The 14,407-nt window shown below is 38.5% G+C and overlaps 1 protein-coding gene across 2 annotated transcripts in view; it reads left to right on the top strand.

Annotated features, from left to right (window-relative positions):
* Positions 1-2,628: 2,628 nt before the first annotated feature.
* dctd (dCMP deaminase) overlaps positions 2,629-14,407 on the top strand; it is a 33,074-nt gene continuing 21,295 nt past the window's right edge. The window contains exons 1-2 of one of the 2 annotated variants that reach the window (XM_051945695.1): positions 2,629-2,788; positions 12,409-12,508. In XM_051945695.1, coding sequence (XP_051801655.1) covers positions 2,754-2,788; positions 12,409-12,508 — 135 coding nt within the window. In that variant the 5' untranslated portion in view covers positions 2,629-2,753. The remainder of the gene's footprint in view (positions 2,789-12,408; positions 12,509-14,407) is intronic. The other variant, XM_051945696.1, reaches the window with a different exon arrangement.

The following is a 14,407-nucleotide window of genomic DNA, read 5'->3' as shown; positions in this document are numbered from 1 at the left end:
GCAAAGATCATTTATTGATCACATATAGGCTATTAAATAAATGCTTGTTAAAAACTAAAAAGCTATTTAAAAAAAAACATAGGCATTTATTGAGTCACTAAAATACTGTAGAGTCTACAGCCACATCAGCATGGTTATAAGCATCCTCTGGTAAATTCATAACCATATATTGTAGGAAATCTAGCTGATTATATCATGATGTCCCTTACCATATGGACTTCAGGGGATGATTAGATGATGATAAAGTGACCTGCTGGTTGGGTTCTCTCTGTTCCCATGTTTCTTACATGTTGGTCTCCTGATGCTACCTTACTTCAGCATCAGGAGATGATTATATGATGATAAACTGTGACCTGCTGGTTGGCTCCTCTCTGTTCTCATGTTTCTTACATGTTGGTCTCCTGATGCTGCCTTACTTCAGCCAGTCCATGAGCAACAGAAAACACAGTTTGCCTTATACCTATTGCCAGGGGTTCCAGTCTTCCCACTCATGTCTGAACATTTGCAAACATTTTTGCTTCTTTGGACGTGGTGGCGTTTTGAGTGTAGACAGCAGCGTCTATAAATAGGCAATCTGCAACAGGACCGGGTAGGACCGGACACGCAGAGCAGTCTGTCTGCTGGACCTGGCATCATGTCCTCACTACATAGGTCCTATGAAGATGAAACTGGCTGCCCTTAATATTTCCTGAGTTTTATTTTTTTCATTTTACAGTTTTGATGAGTGTGTGGCAGACGGACATTTATGAAAATACGGAACAATTAACGTCACGTATTGACTCAATACAGGACGCAACAATTAATTATCAAATAAAAGGACGATTCCGTATTTTAAGAGATGGGTGGCAACCCTAACTCCGACAGCCATTCCATCTTAAAAGAGATTTCGTATTTCTTTTTTACTTTGGCTTGGTGAGGGGATGTTCCACTGCCCGTTCATTTTGGCATTATTATAAAGGGTCAACATCAGCAGGACTTAGCACCATCAGCGTGTCTTCACACTGGCCACACTGCCCCAGTGTTGCCAACTCCTCAGTAAGAAAAGTAGCTATTGGCTGTCGTAGAAGTCGCTAAATGATGTCAGTTTGCATGTACTCCTAATCAATGTTATAGAAGAGAGGAATAACATTGTGGGAGAGACAAAAAGTGAGTATAAAACATCCAAAATATGTTTTTGAACTAGAGGCTAAATGCAGGGATTTATTTTAGTGACAGTGAAGAAACATTTTCATTTATATCCCATTCTGTAAGCCAAGACAGTCTGCAGCGACTTTGCGCATGCGCGATTCATCTGTCGTCTCGCCGTGGAGTGATGTGGGTCTCTTCTAGACTGTCATTTTGCGCTTGGACTTGGAGCTGACCTGCAGGAGGAACTGAGCCCCGGAAAGCTGAACTCTGGAGATTTGAAACGTTGGAAAGCATCTGAGGAATGGACCTTGTTGAAGAACAAACTCAGTGGATTACTGACAGAAGAAGAAGAAAACCAACCCGCTGGACAAACGGATCAGACAGAAGAGCAGCTGCTGTTTGGAGGCCTGACGGACCTGGACAGTCAGCACACAGATAAGACAATAAAAGTCATGTTTCTGCAGAGCATGACTCCTTGTCTGACCTCTAGAAACACTTTGGACTCAATTTCAGAGGAAAATAATAAATAGTATAAAAGAATAAGTTGTTGAATTTAAAGTTTGCTAAGTAGCAGAATGTTTGACAACCAGTTTGGGTGACATGGACGTTTTCGTGGAGTAAACTCAGTATTTATGGGTTTGTTTTGTATGGAAAGTTGTGGGAAATGTGTGGAATGTGTTAATAAAGGTGTAGTGGTTCGAAAAAAATGTTATTTTGGTTTGAGGACACAGATTTTTTCTAGAATTTGATGTTCAAATTTTTGGAAACAAAATGGCGTCTAGGCCATTTTTCAAAAAATGCTCCAAAGCCGTTTCTCAACATGCGTTCTTGTCCGTCCTTGCGATCATCAGTCAGAGACCGAGTACTGTTCCAATTCTGGAGTCTTGCCAGTCTTTTCTTCAGGAGGAAATGACATCATATGGAGCAGGTCATGTGATCTGGAATTAAAACACCTCCTTGAGAGGTGTTTTTGTAATGGGGAAGTTGGTTAAAAGTGACTTGTTGGACACAGATACAATTTGTTATTCTCCATATGAATTTGATATACTGACAAAAAAGAAATATATGTCATGATTTTCTCCACTTAATAAAAAGAACACAGTCAAAACAATCAGCTCATTTTATTATTGTTTAGCTAATTAAAAGTTACATTTGGACGGTTATTTATTTATTGTTGACATTTTAATGATTTCATGATGACATTTTTTAATAATAAGTGATTGTTTCCATCAAAATAATTATGGAATTTGTAAAGACATGATCATAATGAACATAAAAAAAACTTTTTTTTTTTTTTTAACTTTCAGTGAATATATATATGCAAGCTATTTTCATGGACTTCAAAAGTCCCTCAATTACATATTGACCCCTCTGTAATTTTACCACTTTGCAAAGTCGGACTGGACCCTCTGGAGGCCCGGTTTTGGCCCGTGGGCCGTATGTTTGCACCCCTGGGGGCGGGACGGTGGTTGTGGTAAACAGCGCCATAGACAGCGCAGACTGAGCTGGTCCTGTCAGGCGGAGACCAGGGATTACTGGCACAGCGGACTTTAGCGCGGGAGATCTCTTCCTGCTTCCTGTGTGCGGCGTTCAGGCTGAGAGCACCACGGACTGGTGGTGAAACCATGGAGGAGGTTCAGCAGCCTCGTCTTCCCAACAGGTAAGTGGTTCTTTACATTCTACCTGACAGACAAACAGACAGACAGACAGACAGACAGGCAGCAACATGACCGGACTGAGGCACATGTCGAGCAGCTGCCGCGTCAACACTCGCTTTTCAGTTTTTAGTCTGAAAGACAAGCTGAGCGAATATCTGCCATTTACCAGTCGCTGCCTGTAAACCGGTTAGTTCACTGACTGCTATTTCTGTGTCTTCGCCTTATGTCTTTACGTACGACATTTTACAAAGAATCCTTCATTATAAACGAGTACAACTGGAAACATATCAGCACAACACAAGTGACCTTATCACAGAAATGGATCCAGGTGACCTTCTATCTTCAGCTATGAATGATTGTAATTATTTTACACATGAACAGTTTGAAAGCCTGATTAAATCTGATGGTAAACTGTCTCTAATACATTTAAACAGTCGAAGTATGTATAAACATTTTGATTCAGTCAAAGATTACTTGCAATCCTTTAATCATCCCTTCAGTGTTATTGCCATCTCAGAAACATGGTTTGATATTGGGAGAGGTATAAATTTTTGTTTGGATGGATATGAGCTAATATATAATAATAGAATCAACAAAACTCTGGTGGAGTTGCTTTATATATTTACAAATCACTCAAATTTAATGTTGTTCCAAACATGACTACTGGAATTGATGGGATAATGGAATGTCTAACAGTTGAAATCTTTTTTGAACAAATGAGTAATGTTATTGTGAGCTGTGTTTATTGGACACATGGGTCAAATGTAGAAATGTTTAACAAATGTATGGAAAAATTGTTTTCTACTTTAAACCAAAAGCCATCATTTATTTGTGGTGACTTTAACATTGATCTGTTGAATCCTGATAAACTTAAATCATTTTACGACTTTGCTGATCCTATGTATAGTTTATCCCTGTATCCAATGATAACTAGACCAAGCAGAATAACATCTCATAGTGCTACAATTGTTGACAACATGTATACTGTTTTGGGAAATCTAACTATCAATGGACTGCTTATATCTGATATTTCTGACCATCTACCTGTTTTTACTTTATTTGACTGTGAACTTAAAAAGATAGGAAATTCCACAAAAATGTTTTACAAAAAAAATGAGGACTCAATTAACACCCTGAATATTAGTCTGTCTCTCCAGGATTGGAGTCCTGTGTACAATGAAGTGGACGTCGATAAATCATATAATATATTTTTAGACATATTCATGTCATTGTATGACAAACTTTGCCCTGTAAAAGAACACCTTATGAAGAGCAAGTGCTATGGCTCACAAAAGGAATAATTAATGCTTGCAAGAAAAAAAAAATCTTTACAAGTTGTTTATCAAGTCAAAAACTGTAGAAGCAGAATTAAGGTATAAAATATATAAAAATAAACTAACCGATATTATAAGAACTAGCAAAAAGTTATATTATAGAAAATTGTTATATGAAAACAAAAACAATATTAAAAGAACTTGGGATACATTAAATAGCTTGATTAAAAATGGATGCTCAAAATCAATGTATCCAGAATATTTTATTGACAAAAATAATGAACATCATAATATAAATGAGATGGTGAATAGTTTCAACAATTATTTTGTGAACATTGGTCCACAGTTAGCTGCTGAAATTCCAAATCAAATAGCTGATACAAGCATAAATCGCAATCGATCATCACATTTCCTCTCAGCCATAACTGAGCAGGAAGTGGTAAATGTTGTTCTCAAATTCAAAAGTAAGTCATCCAATGACTGTCATGATATTGATATGACATTGGTCAAAAAAGTTATTTTGTATATTGCTAAACCACTAACTCACATCTGCAGTCTCTCATTCCAGTCCGGTTGCTTTCCTGATAAAATGAAAGTAGCAAAGGTATTACCTCTGTTCAAAAATGGTAACAAACATTATTTTACAAATTACAGGCCAATCTCTCTTTTGTCTCAATTTTCAAAAATTATAGAAAAACTTTTTAACTCCCGTCTTGAAAGATTTCTTGATAAATATCACATAATAAATGAAGGACAATATGGTTTTCGTAAACAACGAACTACCTCAGTGGCAATACTTGATGCAATTGAAGGAATTACTACGAATCTAAATGAGAAACAATTTGTAGCCGGTGTCTTTATTGATCTTAAAAAAGCATTTGATACAATTAATCATTCAATTTTGCTTGATAAACTTGACCGTTATGGAATCCGTGGAGTTTCTGGTGACTGGTTAAAAAGTTATTTAACGAATAGAAAGCAGTATGTGGAAATGGGGCAGTATACATCTGAACAACTTGATATTGCTTGTGGTGTACCCCAGGGGTCTGTTTTGGGGCCAACATTGTTTAATATTTATATAAATGATATTTTTGATGTGTCTGAGTCCTTGAAACTCATTCTCTTTGCAGATGATCCAATATTCTATAGTAGAGACAACTATGATGACCTTGTAAAGACACTAAATGAGAAAATGAACAGAGAAAAAAATTGGTTGGATGTAAATAAACTATCTTTAAATTTAAATAAAACCAAAATAATGATGTTTGGCAGTTCTAACAGTCATTTAGAATTAGATCTAATTATTTATGGTGTCCAAATCGATACTGTAAATGAGAATGCATTTCTAGGAGTTATGATTGATAGCAATATATCAAGGAAAGCTCACATCAGACACATAAAAACAAAAATTTCCAAAAGTATTTCAATTATAAATAGGGTGAAGTTTTACCTTGATGAGAATGCTCTCCGCTCTTTGTACTGCATGATGGTACTCCCATACTTCATGTATTGTGTTGAAATATGGGGAAACACTTACCAGTGCACAATTGATCCACTAGTTAAATTACAGAAACGAGCCGTGCGGATCATTCATAAGGTGAGATTTCGTGAACACACTCATAATCTGTTTATCAATTCAAGGTTGCTTAAATTTACTGATCTAGTTAAATATAGTACCGTCATAGTTTTCTATAAAGCATTTAATAAATCGTTGCCATCTAACTTACAACAATTGTTTATTCAAAGAGTAAATGCTCATAATTTGAGAGGTTATGGAAAATTTAAACAGCCTCGTGCCAAAAATAATCGTAAACGTTTTTGTGTGTCTGTATGTGGAGTGCAACTTTGGAACAATTTGAAAACCCAGCACAAGCAATGCCATAATATTCACAGATTCAAATTATTATATAAAAACATGGTGTGGTCACAGTATAAAGAAAGTGGTTCTTAAATTGATATCAGTATTTTGTTGTACTTGTGTTATTGTGTGCTTGTTTCCTTACCTTTGTTGGTATATTGTTCATTACAATTGCTGGTATTTTGTCCATCACCCTTACTGAGACAGTTCTTCTTTACCATTGTTGGTATTACATTTCTTACCATTGTTGGTTTGTAATAGTTGTTGCAATGTATCTGTTGCCTATGGTAACAAAAAAATATTCTAATACTTCTGTCACACACTTTCCTAATATTTATCTGTACTTGTATTCATGTTGTTTTGAGTTTGTTATGTTACAGAAATGAACAAGAAGCGACATTGATATTATGTCTATAATTTATGTAAAAGGGGGTGGGATTAAATAAGTTCGCTTCTTTCCACTCCCTTTCAGGCTTTCTATATGGGCTATGTGAGCACATGTATTACCTGTCCAGTTACTGTTGTGTAAATGATACCTGCATTGAAATCATGTTGTCTGAAAGTCATTGCCTGAAATAAACTATTAACTAACTAACTAACTAACTACTTTTTGCAGAAGCTGAAGAAGATTACTGAGTAAGATACTAATTCTACTTTTCTAAGTATTTTAATTTAGGAGATAAGTCACCTCAGTCTGACCAGCAAGTGTCCTACATGTACTCATCTTAAGTTACTTAAATAGTAAATGTCTTATCAGCTTTATCAGCAGTTGGATCAATATATAATTGAAGGACTTTTGAAGTCCATGGGATATATCTTGCTGCATGCGTTTTTATTATCCATATATATATATATACTAGGGATGGGAATTTCGACTAATTTCCGAACCGACTAGTCGCTAATTTTATTGGCGACTAGTCGGTTCGGAAAACTTGCAATTTAACCCTTTAAGCGCCAAAGTCGCAATATTGCGACAAGCAACATTGCTGAACATAACAAGCCATAGCTTCAAATATACTGCTCCGTGTGCCTCATGTACTGTACACCAGGAGATGGCAGACATCTGGAACTTCAATCTGAGCATCAGTTGTGGGCGTGTTTTCATTCAAAGTTTTGGAGTTTACAGAGTTTGAAAACCGAGGAGACGAGACTCGCCGTCGGAGTGTATCAGAGCGCAAGACGGCACATTTTAGAGTGAGAAAACTCACAGTACCGAGAGGTCTGGTCAACACTGACAAAGTACTTTGTCAAGTAATGGCTTACTCATATTCTGAAGAGGAATATTTACCCTCTGATAAAGATGTTCAGTCGTCCACTGAGACAGAAAGTGCCGCTGCGTCTGTGCGTAACGGCAGCGGGTCGGTGCGCCATGACAGTCCACGAGCAGCACATACTGGAGCCGATGCTTTTCTTCGGGGTGGCAGGAAGGGACGTGGTGGGTGTAGCTGGAGTGGTCAAAACACCGCTAATGATGAGGGGGATAGCGGGGGTTGATAAAAGAGACAAGCATATGCTACTGGCAGGATCAACCAGGTAGCCCAGACGGGACGAGCGTGCGGCGCACGGCCGAGCGTAGAGCTGCATGGCGGCGCCCGGTCGGGGACAAGGTGAATGATGCTTAATGCAGCGTTTAACCGACTAGTAAAATACTAAACATTTAATAAATGAGTAGGCGGTTAAACGATTAAACGACTAGTCGCGCACATCCCTAATATATACACACACAATGATATTCTTTCATGTCTTGAAAATTCCATAATTATTGTAGTTATTACCTCCGCCAAGGAGGTTATGTGACACCCGGCGTCTGTCTGTCTGTCTGTTTGTCTGTTTGTCTGTTAGCAAGATAACTCAAAAACGGCTGGGCAGATTCACATGAAATTTTGAGGGGATGTAGACTATGGTGAGAGGAAGAGCTGATTTAATTTTGGTGGCAATCCGGAAAGGATCCTGGATTCTGGATCACTTTGAATTTTTTAGTATTGTAGCGGCCGGGGGGGGGGGGGCTGAGTGCTGTGACTGTGTTCTGGGTAGGGGGGCCGCTAGGCATCATGGGGGGAATTATGTGTTCTTTGGGAATTGTTTTACGGGGTTGTTTGTTTGTTCAAGATGTGCTTTAATTACTGGTTGCATTTAGTTAGTTCAGTTCTGCGTTCTGAGTTCGTTTGTGTCTTCGTTGTTTTCATGTGTACCGTAGCTCAGGGGGGTTACGGGAGGAGTGACCTCGGCCTGCGAGCCGGTTGGTTGTGAGTTCTGGAGTGCTTATTGTGGTAGAGACAATAAAGCCTGGTGTCCTGACTGTAAGATCCTTCGTCATTGCTGCCTTAAGTCGCCGCTCAGTGCTACAGTATGTTTTAGTATGTGATCTAAAATATGACAAAAACATCATAGGTTAGTATGTCGTCCAACAAATTGGAGCAAGGTGTCCAGATAGCTCAGCTGGTTAAGAAGGTGATTCGTAAACAGAACTGTGTCAGAGACGCAGGTTCGATTCTAGCTCATGATCCTTTACTGCATGGGTTTCCTGTTTTCCTCTCTATCCTTGGTGGAGGTCTGCACTCTCTTGAGTGCTTTTCTAGTTTATAATGGAAACAATCACTTTTTAATAAAAAAATGACTGGATGTCACTAAAGTATCAACTAAATAACCGTCCGCATTAAATAACTACCTTCTAATTGGCTAAACAATAATAAAATGAGCTTATTCAAAAATTGTTTTGATTGTGTTCTTTTTATTAAGTTGAGATAGTCATGACAGATATTTCTGTTTTGCCAATATATCAAAATTTCACTATGAACTAAGTTACCCTCTCAAAACACCTCTCAAAGAAGTGTGTTCATTCCAGATCACATGACCTGCTCCACATGATGTCATTTCCTCCTGAAAAAAAGACTGGCAAGACTCCAAAGCTTTCTGAATTATTTAATATAAAGTAGTGTGTATTTATGGCTTTTTCTTATTCTGACGTCTTAGCAATGACTTTCTTGCTTCAACTCCACCTGTCAAACCTGCACCTCCAAGTCTTCCCTTCCCATTTGAAAGTGAGACTTCTTAATACGACCACTATATTAAGCTGTGCTTGAAGCTGTTGTCCTGTGAGCCGCCTATCACCAAGCTGTTGGCTCTCAGAAACTTGTCTTCTGAATCTGTAGTGGCTTTGGGTCTTCCAGACCTTGTCCTGTCAGAGTTTCCCCCACTTTGAGTGTATTTTGATGGTGAAGAAGACTGTATTTACTGACACCTTGGCTTTCTTCTCAATTTCTCTAGGAAAGACCTACATTTTTAAATGTTATGATGGTCTGTCTCTCTTCTATTGTTAATTGCCCTTTCCTTGCCATTTTTATAGCAACACACTACTTTCTGCAGTACGGCACTGTTCTAATAATGCTCTGGAGGGTCTGGTGCCACGGTGTGTTTCAACTAGGGCTGGGCGATATGGCAAAAAATAAAATCTCTCTCTCTTTTTTTTAAAGTCACCTTGGACGATTACGATTTTAATCGATTTTTGTTGTTTCTTTGCGGTCTGTTTGCTATGGCTAGTGCTAGCCATGCCGCACTCCCGTAGCTGCGAGCACTCTTCCCATTCTTTAGGATGCCTCTGCCGGAGGTTCTGAAAGAGGTTAGTTGTGCTGCTACTCTTCCTTTTCGCAGTACTTTTGCAAACCTTGCCCATGACTGTAGTTTGCTCTGTGTCAGTCTTGTTAAAGCCCAACCACTTCCATAATCGATGTAACATGAGGCCCTTTTCTCACGACCAACTCTTCGTCTGCTGTTCTGTCCGCCATGACGGGGGGTGTGAGTGTTTTGGCGGAAGGAGATGAGAGGTGGAAGCAAACCCCAGTGCACAAGTCATGAAAGGCAGAAGAAGAATCTGTATTGCTATATATTTAAGCTCGCCTCGATTTTACGATTTGGCAAATTTTCACATTGTCAGGTTTTTAAAAAGGCGAATTAATTCGATTTATCGCCCAGCCTTAGTTCCAACACTACTTTTATGTAGACAGAGGGGGTTGGAAGTAATCAAGAAAAGTGGGGACACCTGTAGGATTTGGTAGCACCAACTTTGAAGGCTTGATCAACCTCCACTGCTGTAGAACAACTTTAAGTTGTTCACTTATTTCTTGTACTCTGATAAAGGCCTTTTTTGTCTAATTCTGAATTGTACATTATTTTTTAGTTTTGTGTAACCTTACTGTTTTTTAACCTCTGTCAGTTCACTGCATAACTTATGTAACATTTCAGATTATTCATTGGACTTGAACCACTTGAATTTCACTGAAAAAACAGGAAAAACTGGGGCGTTCTAAAACTTTGATCGGTAGTGTATTGGTCTCAGCCCTGTGAAAATGGTGTTGCTCTCTGCCACTGAGTAGAACTACAGAAGCATAGAAGTGAGATGCACTTAATGTCTTCAATACCAACAGTACTATAGCTGTATTTTTTCTACACTTTGTTTAGTGTGGTTCTAAATGAATATGTGCTTTATCTTAAGCTGTCACTACTGCCCAAATTTTGCATCATTGCATATGTAGGACTGCACAGTACATAATTTCAGCATTGAAATGTGCACATGTGCAGTAGTCACACTGCACGAAGTGAGATGTCTAATTTTCCACAACCAATCTACAACATGAATCTGTCTGATTTAACATAATTTACTCTGATTTGTTTGTTTGGTTGGTTGTTTTTTGTTTTGTTTTGCTTTTGTTTTTTTGCTTTTGTTTTTTTTGCACAACAACATGACAACAGGAGAGAAACACATAAAAAATGACTTGATTGTAAAAACAAAGAAAAGAAAGAGAAAATCACTTGTGGGACTGCTCAATTAATTCAATATTATTCACAATTCTGATTTTTGACTTTTCACAAATAATTAAACATGATTGGACTGTGATATTGATGTTTGAAAGATTTTGCCCAAGGAAAACTTCCCATATAGAAAATAGCACATAAATATTTATTTATTTGAACTTGGGTTAATCTGACATTAGAGATCCTTTTTGGTTTGAACTGCTACTCTGCAGTAACAGACTAGAGGCTTCTATATGTGCTTGTGATCACAGGCCCTCTGCTGTAGCCTGCCTGTGAGGCATTTCAGGAACATTAATAAAATGTATTGTCTATTGATTAAACAGTGTTCAGCAGGTGAGGCATTTCGCATGCAATTTATACTTTGCCTCTCATTTGGATGCAAATCATTAAAATATCAGAACACAAAAGTGAAAGCAGTGCTCTATTTATTTTAATGTGAAAGTGCAATCAAATGAAATGAAATCAGCATATTTTATCTAAAATCATTGAATAATTGTGATTTCAACATTAATCAAAATAATCCTGAATATCATTTTGCCCAGAATCATGCAGTCCTGTTCAATCAGAGGGAGTTATTTTTGCTGCAGTTTTTTTAAAGCAACATCTGCATTGTCAGTTGTTGAAGATGTTCCTTTAATTTGTATGTTTTCTCAAGCTGCAGTGCATCGATCTCTCGGGGCCAGTGCACAAGTACAGTACAGCTGTTATGTTAAGTGCAGTATTTGAGTTAACATGCTTTATTTCCATCATTGCTTTTTGTTAGGGTTTATTTGTGACAAATGACAGTCTTACACTAAGTACAAGCACTGAAATGTCATTTAAGTAATTAGGTGGTTAAGAACTCTCATCAATGGCTGTTTTGGTCATCAGGTAGGTCAGTGAATACATAAAAATACTAATCTTTGTAGACAGAATTAGCAAATGAAATGCATTACCTTGGGTTCAACATAGACTTACATATTGGTAAGTCTAGTAATTAGCAGCCTGACCCTGGGCCTACTGCTGAAAAGCCATTCAGGATTCCATTTGTTTTATATTGTATAATTATTACACCAGTACATGTAGTCTTTATTTCTTTGTCCATATATCTCAGCATACAAGAGGCCAGCATTCTTAAACACTTATTTTTTCTTTCGGACTTTTTGGATGACCCTGTGTTGTTGCAGTAGCAGGGTTTTTATTTCCAGATCAAGTCAGAAGTTAAAGAGCAGCTGGGCAGGCTGCCAAAACCATGCTGAGCTGAAATTGAGCCAAAACATATTTCTGAGTGAAGCTTGTGCTCATACCCAAAGAAAAGAAAGGAGATTTCCATAAATGAAACTACAGTCTGTTCCCCTGGTGCCAGTAAGGGAGGTGGACTGTCAGCTATTATGTTAAAGCTTTTACTGAAGATTGTGCACATTATGCTGCTTCTCAGAAGATTCTGTTTTGGTATTTTAAAGTGGCTGTGCTCATGGTAGTGTTGTAGATCATCAATTTACTGTGTGTGCGCACATCATGTAATACAAGCTGAAGTCAAACATAGAAATCTGTTCTGGTGTTTACAAGGAGGAGTTACTGCTCAGAGAGCTGTAATTTGAGTAGATGAAATACCTCTTTGGTCAAAAATAGTTTAAATGATTTTTTTTTTTGCCTTTCACAAAACTTTAATGTCTCTCTGTCTTTGGATTTCTTGTAGCAGCATCACCCAGAAAAGAGAAGACTACTTGGAATGGCCAGAGTACTTCATGGCTGTAGCCTTTCTGTCAGCCCAAAGGAGCAAAGATCCAAGCTCACAGGTGTGTGTTTGCATAGTACAACTGAAATGATTGAATACTTCACAACTATGTGAAGTATATAATTGATTGTCCACAAAATGGTTTTGCTAATGAACCACAGAAAGCGTCCTAAAAAACAAGTGGGCAAACAACAACCCATTTGTAAGCAACATCAACCATCTGGTTATAATGCTACACTACCAGTCAAAAGGTGTTTGGGCAAACCTTGTCATTGAATGGCTTTTCTTGATGTTCATGACTATTTACATTGTAGATTCTCACTGAAGACATCAAAACTATGAATGAACACATCGGGAATTATGTAGTGAACAAAGTGTGAAATAAAACGTGTCATATTTTAGAATCTTCAAAATAGCCACCCTTTGCTTTGATTACTGCTTTGTAAAGTCTTGGCATTCTCTAGATGAGCTTCATGAGATGGAACCTGAAATGATTTTCTAGTAATCTTGATTGAGTTCCCGAGAGAAGCTGAGCACTTTTGGCCCTTTTTTTACCTTCACTCTGTGGTCCATCTTATCCTAAACCATGTGGATTGGGTTTAGGTCAGGTGACCGTGTAGGCCAGGTAATCCATCACTCTCCTTCTTGGTCAGATAGCCCTTCCACAGCCTGGAGGTGTGTTTGGGGTCATTGGCCTGTTGAAAAATAAACGATGGTCCAACTAAACACAAACTAGATGGGATGTCATGTCGCTGCAGGATGCTGTGGTAGCCATGCTGGATCAGTGTGCCTTCAATTTTGAATAAATCCCCCACAGTGTCATCTGCAAAGCACCTCCACACCATCACACCTCCTCCGCCATGCTTCACAGTGGGAACCATGCATGTAGAGACCATACATTCACCTTTTCTGGTCTCAGAAAGACACGGCAGGTGGAACCAAAGATCTCAAATTTGGACTCATCAGCACAGATTTCCACTGGTCTAATGTCCATTCCTTGTGTTTCTTGACCCAAACATCTCTTCTGCTTGTTGCTTTTCCTTAGCAGTGGTTTCTTAACAGCTATTTGACCATAAAGGCCTGATTGGTCAGTCTTCTCTGAACAGCTGATGTAGAGATGTGTCTGCTACTAGAACTCTGTGTGGCATTTATCTGTGCTCTGATCTGATCTGCTGTTAACTTTCCATTTCTGAGGATGGTGACTCGGATGAACTTGTCCTCAGCAGCAGAGGTGACTCTTGGTCTTCCTTTCCTAGGGCGGTCTTCATCTGAGACAGTTTTGTCGTAGCGCTTGATGGTTTTTGCGACTGCACTTGGGGATACATTAAAAAAATTTTTGCAGTCTTCCAGACTGACTGACCTTCAGTTGTTAAAGTAATGATGGACTGTCGTTTCTGTTTACTTAGCTGATTGGTCTTTGCCATAATATGGATTCTAACAGCTGTCAAATAGGGCTGTCAACTGTCAATCAACTTGATTTTTGCATAACAAAACTGATGGTCCCAACCCCATTAAAGTAGGGAGATTAAGCCCAAAAAATAGGCTTTTGACTTCAAGTCATGATGCAAAGGTCCCCTTTGGTATGGAAGTACCTTAGGGTCATACAAATAAATTTATCCTAAGACACAAGTGAGATCACCTTTTGTATTGGAAATAAACACATTAATAAACACACTCATTTGACAGAGTCTGCTTTGACCCTTCTTCCAAAGTGCTGTGGTATGGTCTGACCAGTCCAGTTTATGGTTCAGGTGAACACATAGGTACTTGTGTGAGTTAACTCTCTCTATGTCCATGCCCTGGATGTTCACTAATGGTGGGCAGGGGTGTAGTCTACGTGATACGCAGGTAAACGCCGTATACCCACTAGAAAATTTTCCAAAATGTCCGAAGATACGTATACCCAGGGGTGTAAACACGCAGGTATACACCGTATACCCACTAGAAAAGGTCCCGAATT

This window comes from Acanthochromis polyacanthus, chromosome 3 (assembly GCF_021347895.1).
Source record: "Acanthochromis polyacanthus isolate Apoly-LR-REF ecotype Palm Island chromosome 3, KAUST_Apoly_ChrSc, whole genome shotgun sequence".
NCBI classification, from domain to species: Eukaryota; Metazoa; Chordata; class Actinopteri; family Pomacentridae; genus Acanthochromis; species Acanthochromis polyacanthus.
This window is presented reverse-complemented; position numbering and strand designations above follow the sequence as displayed.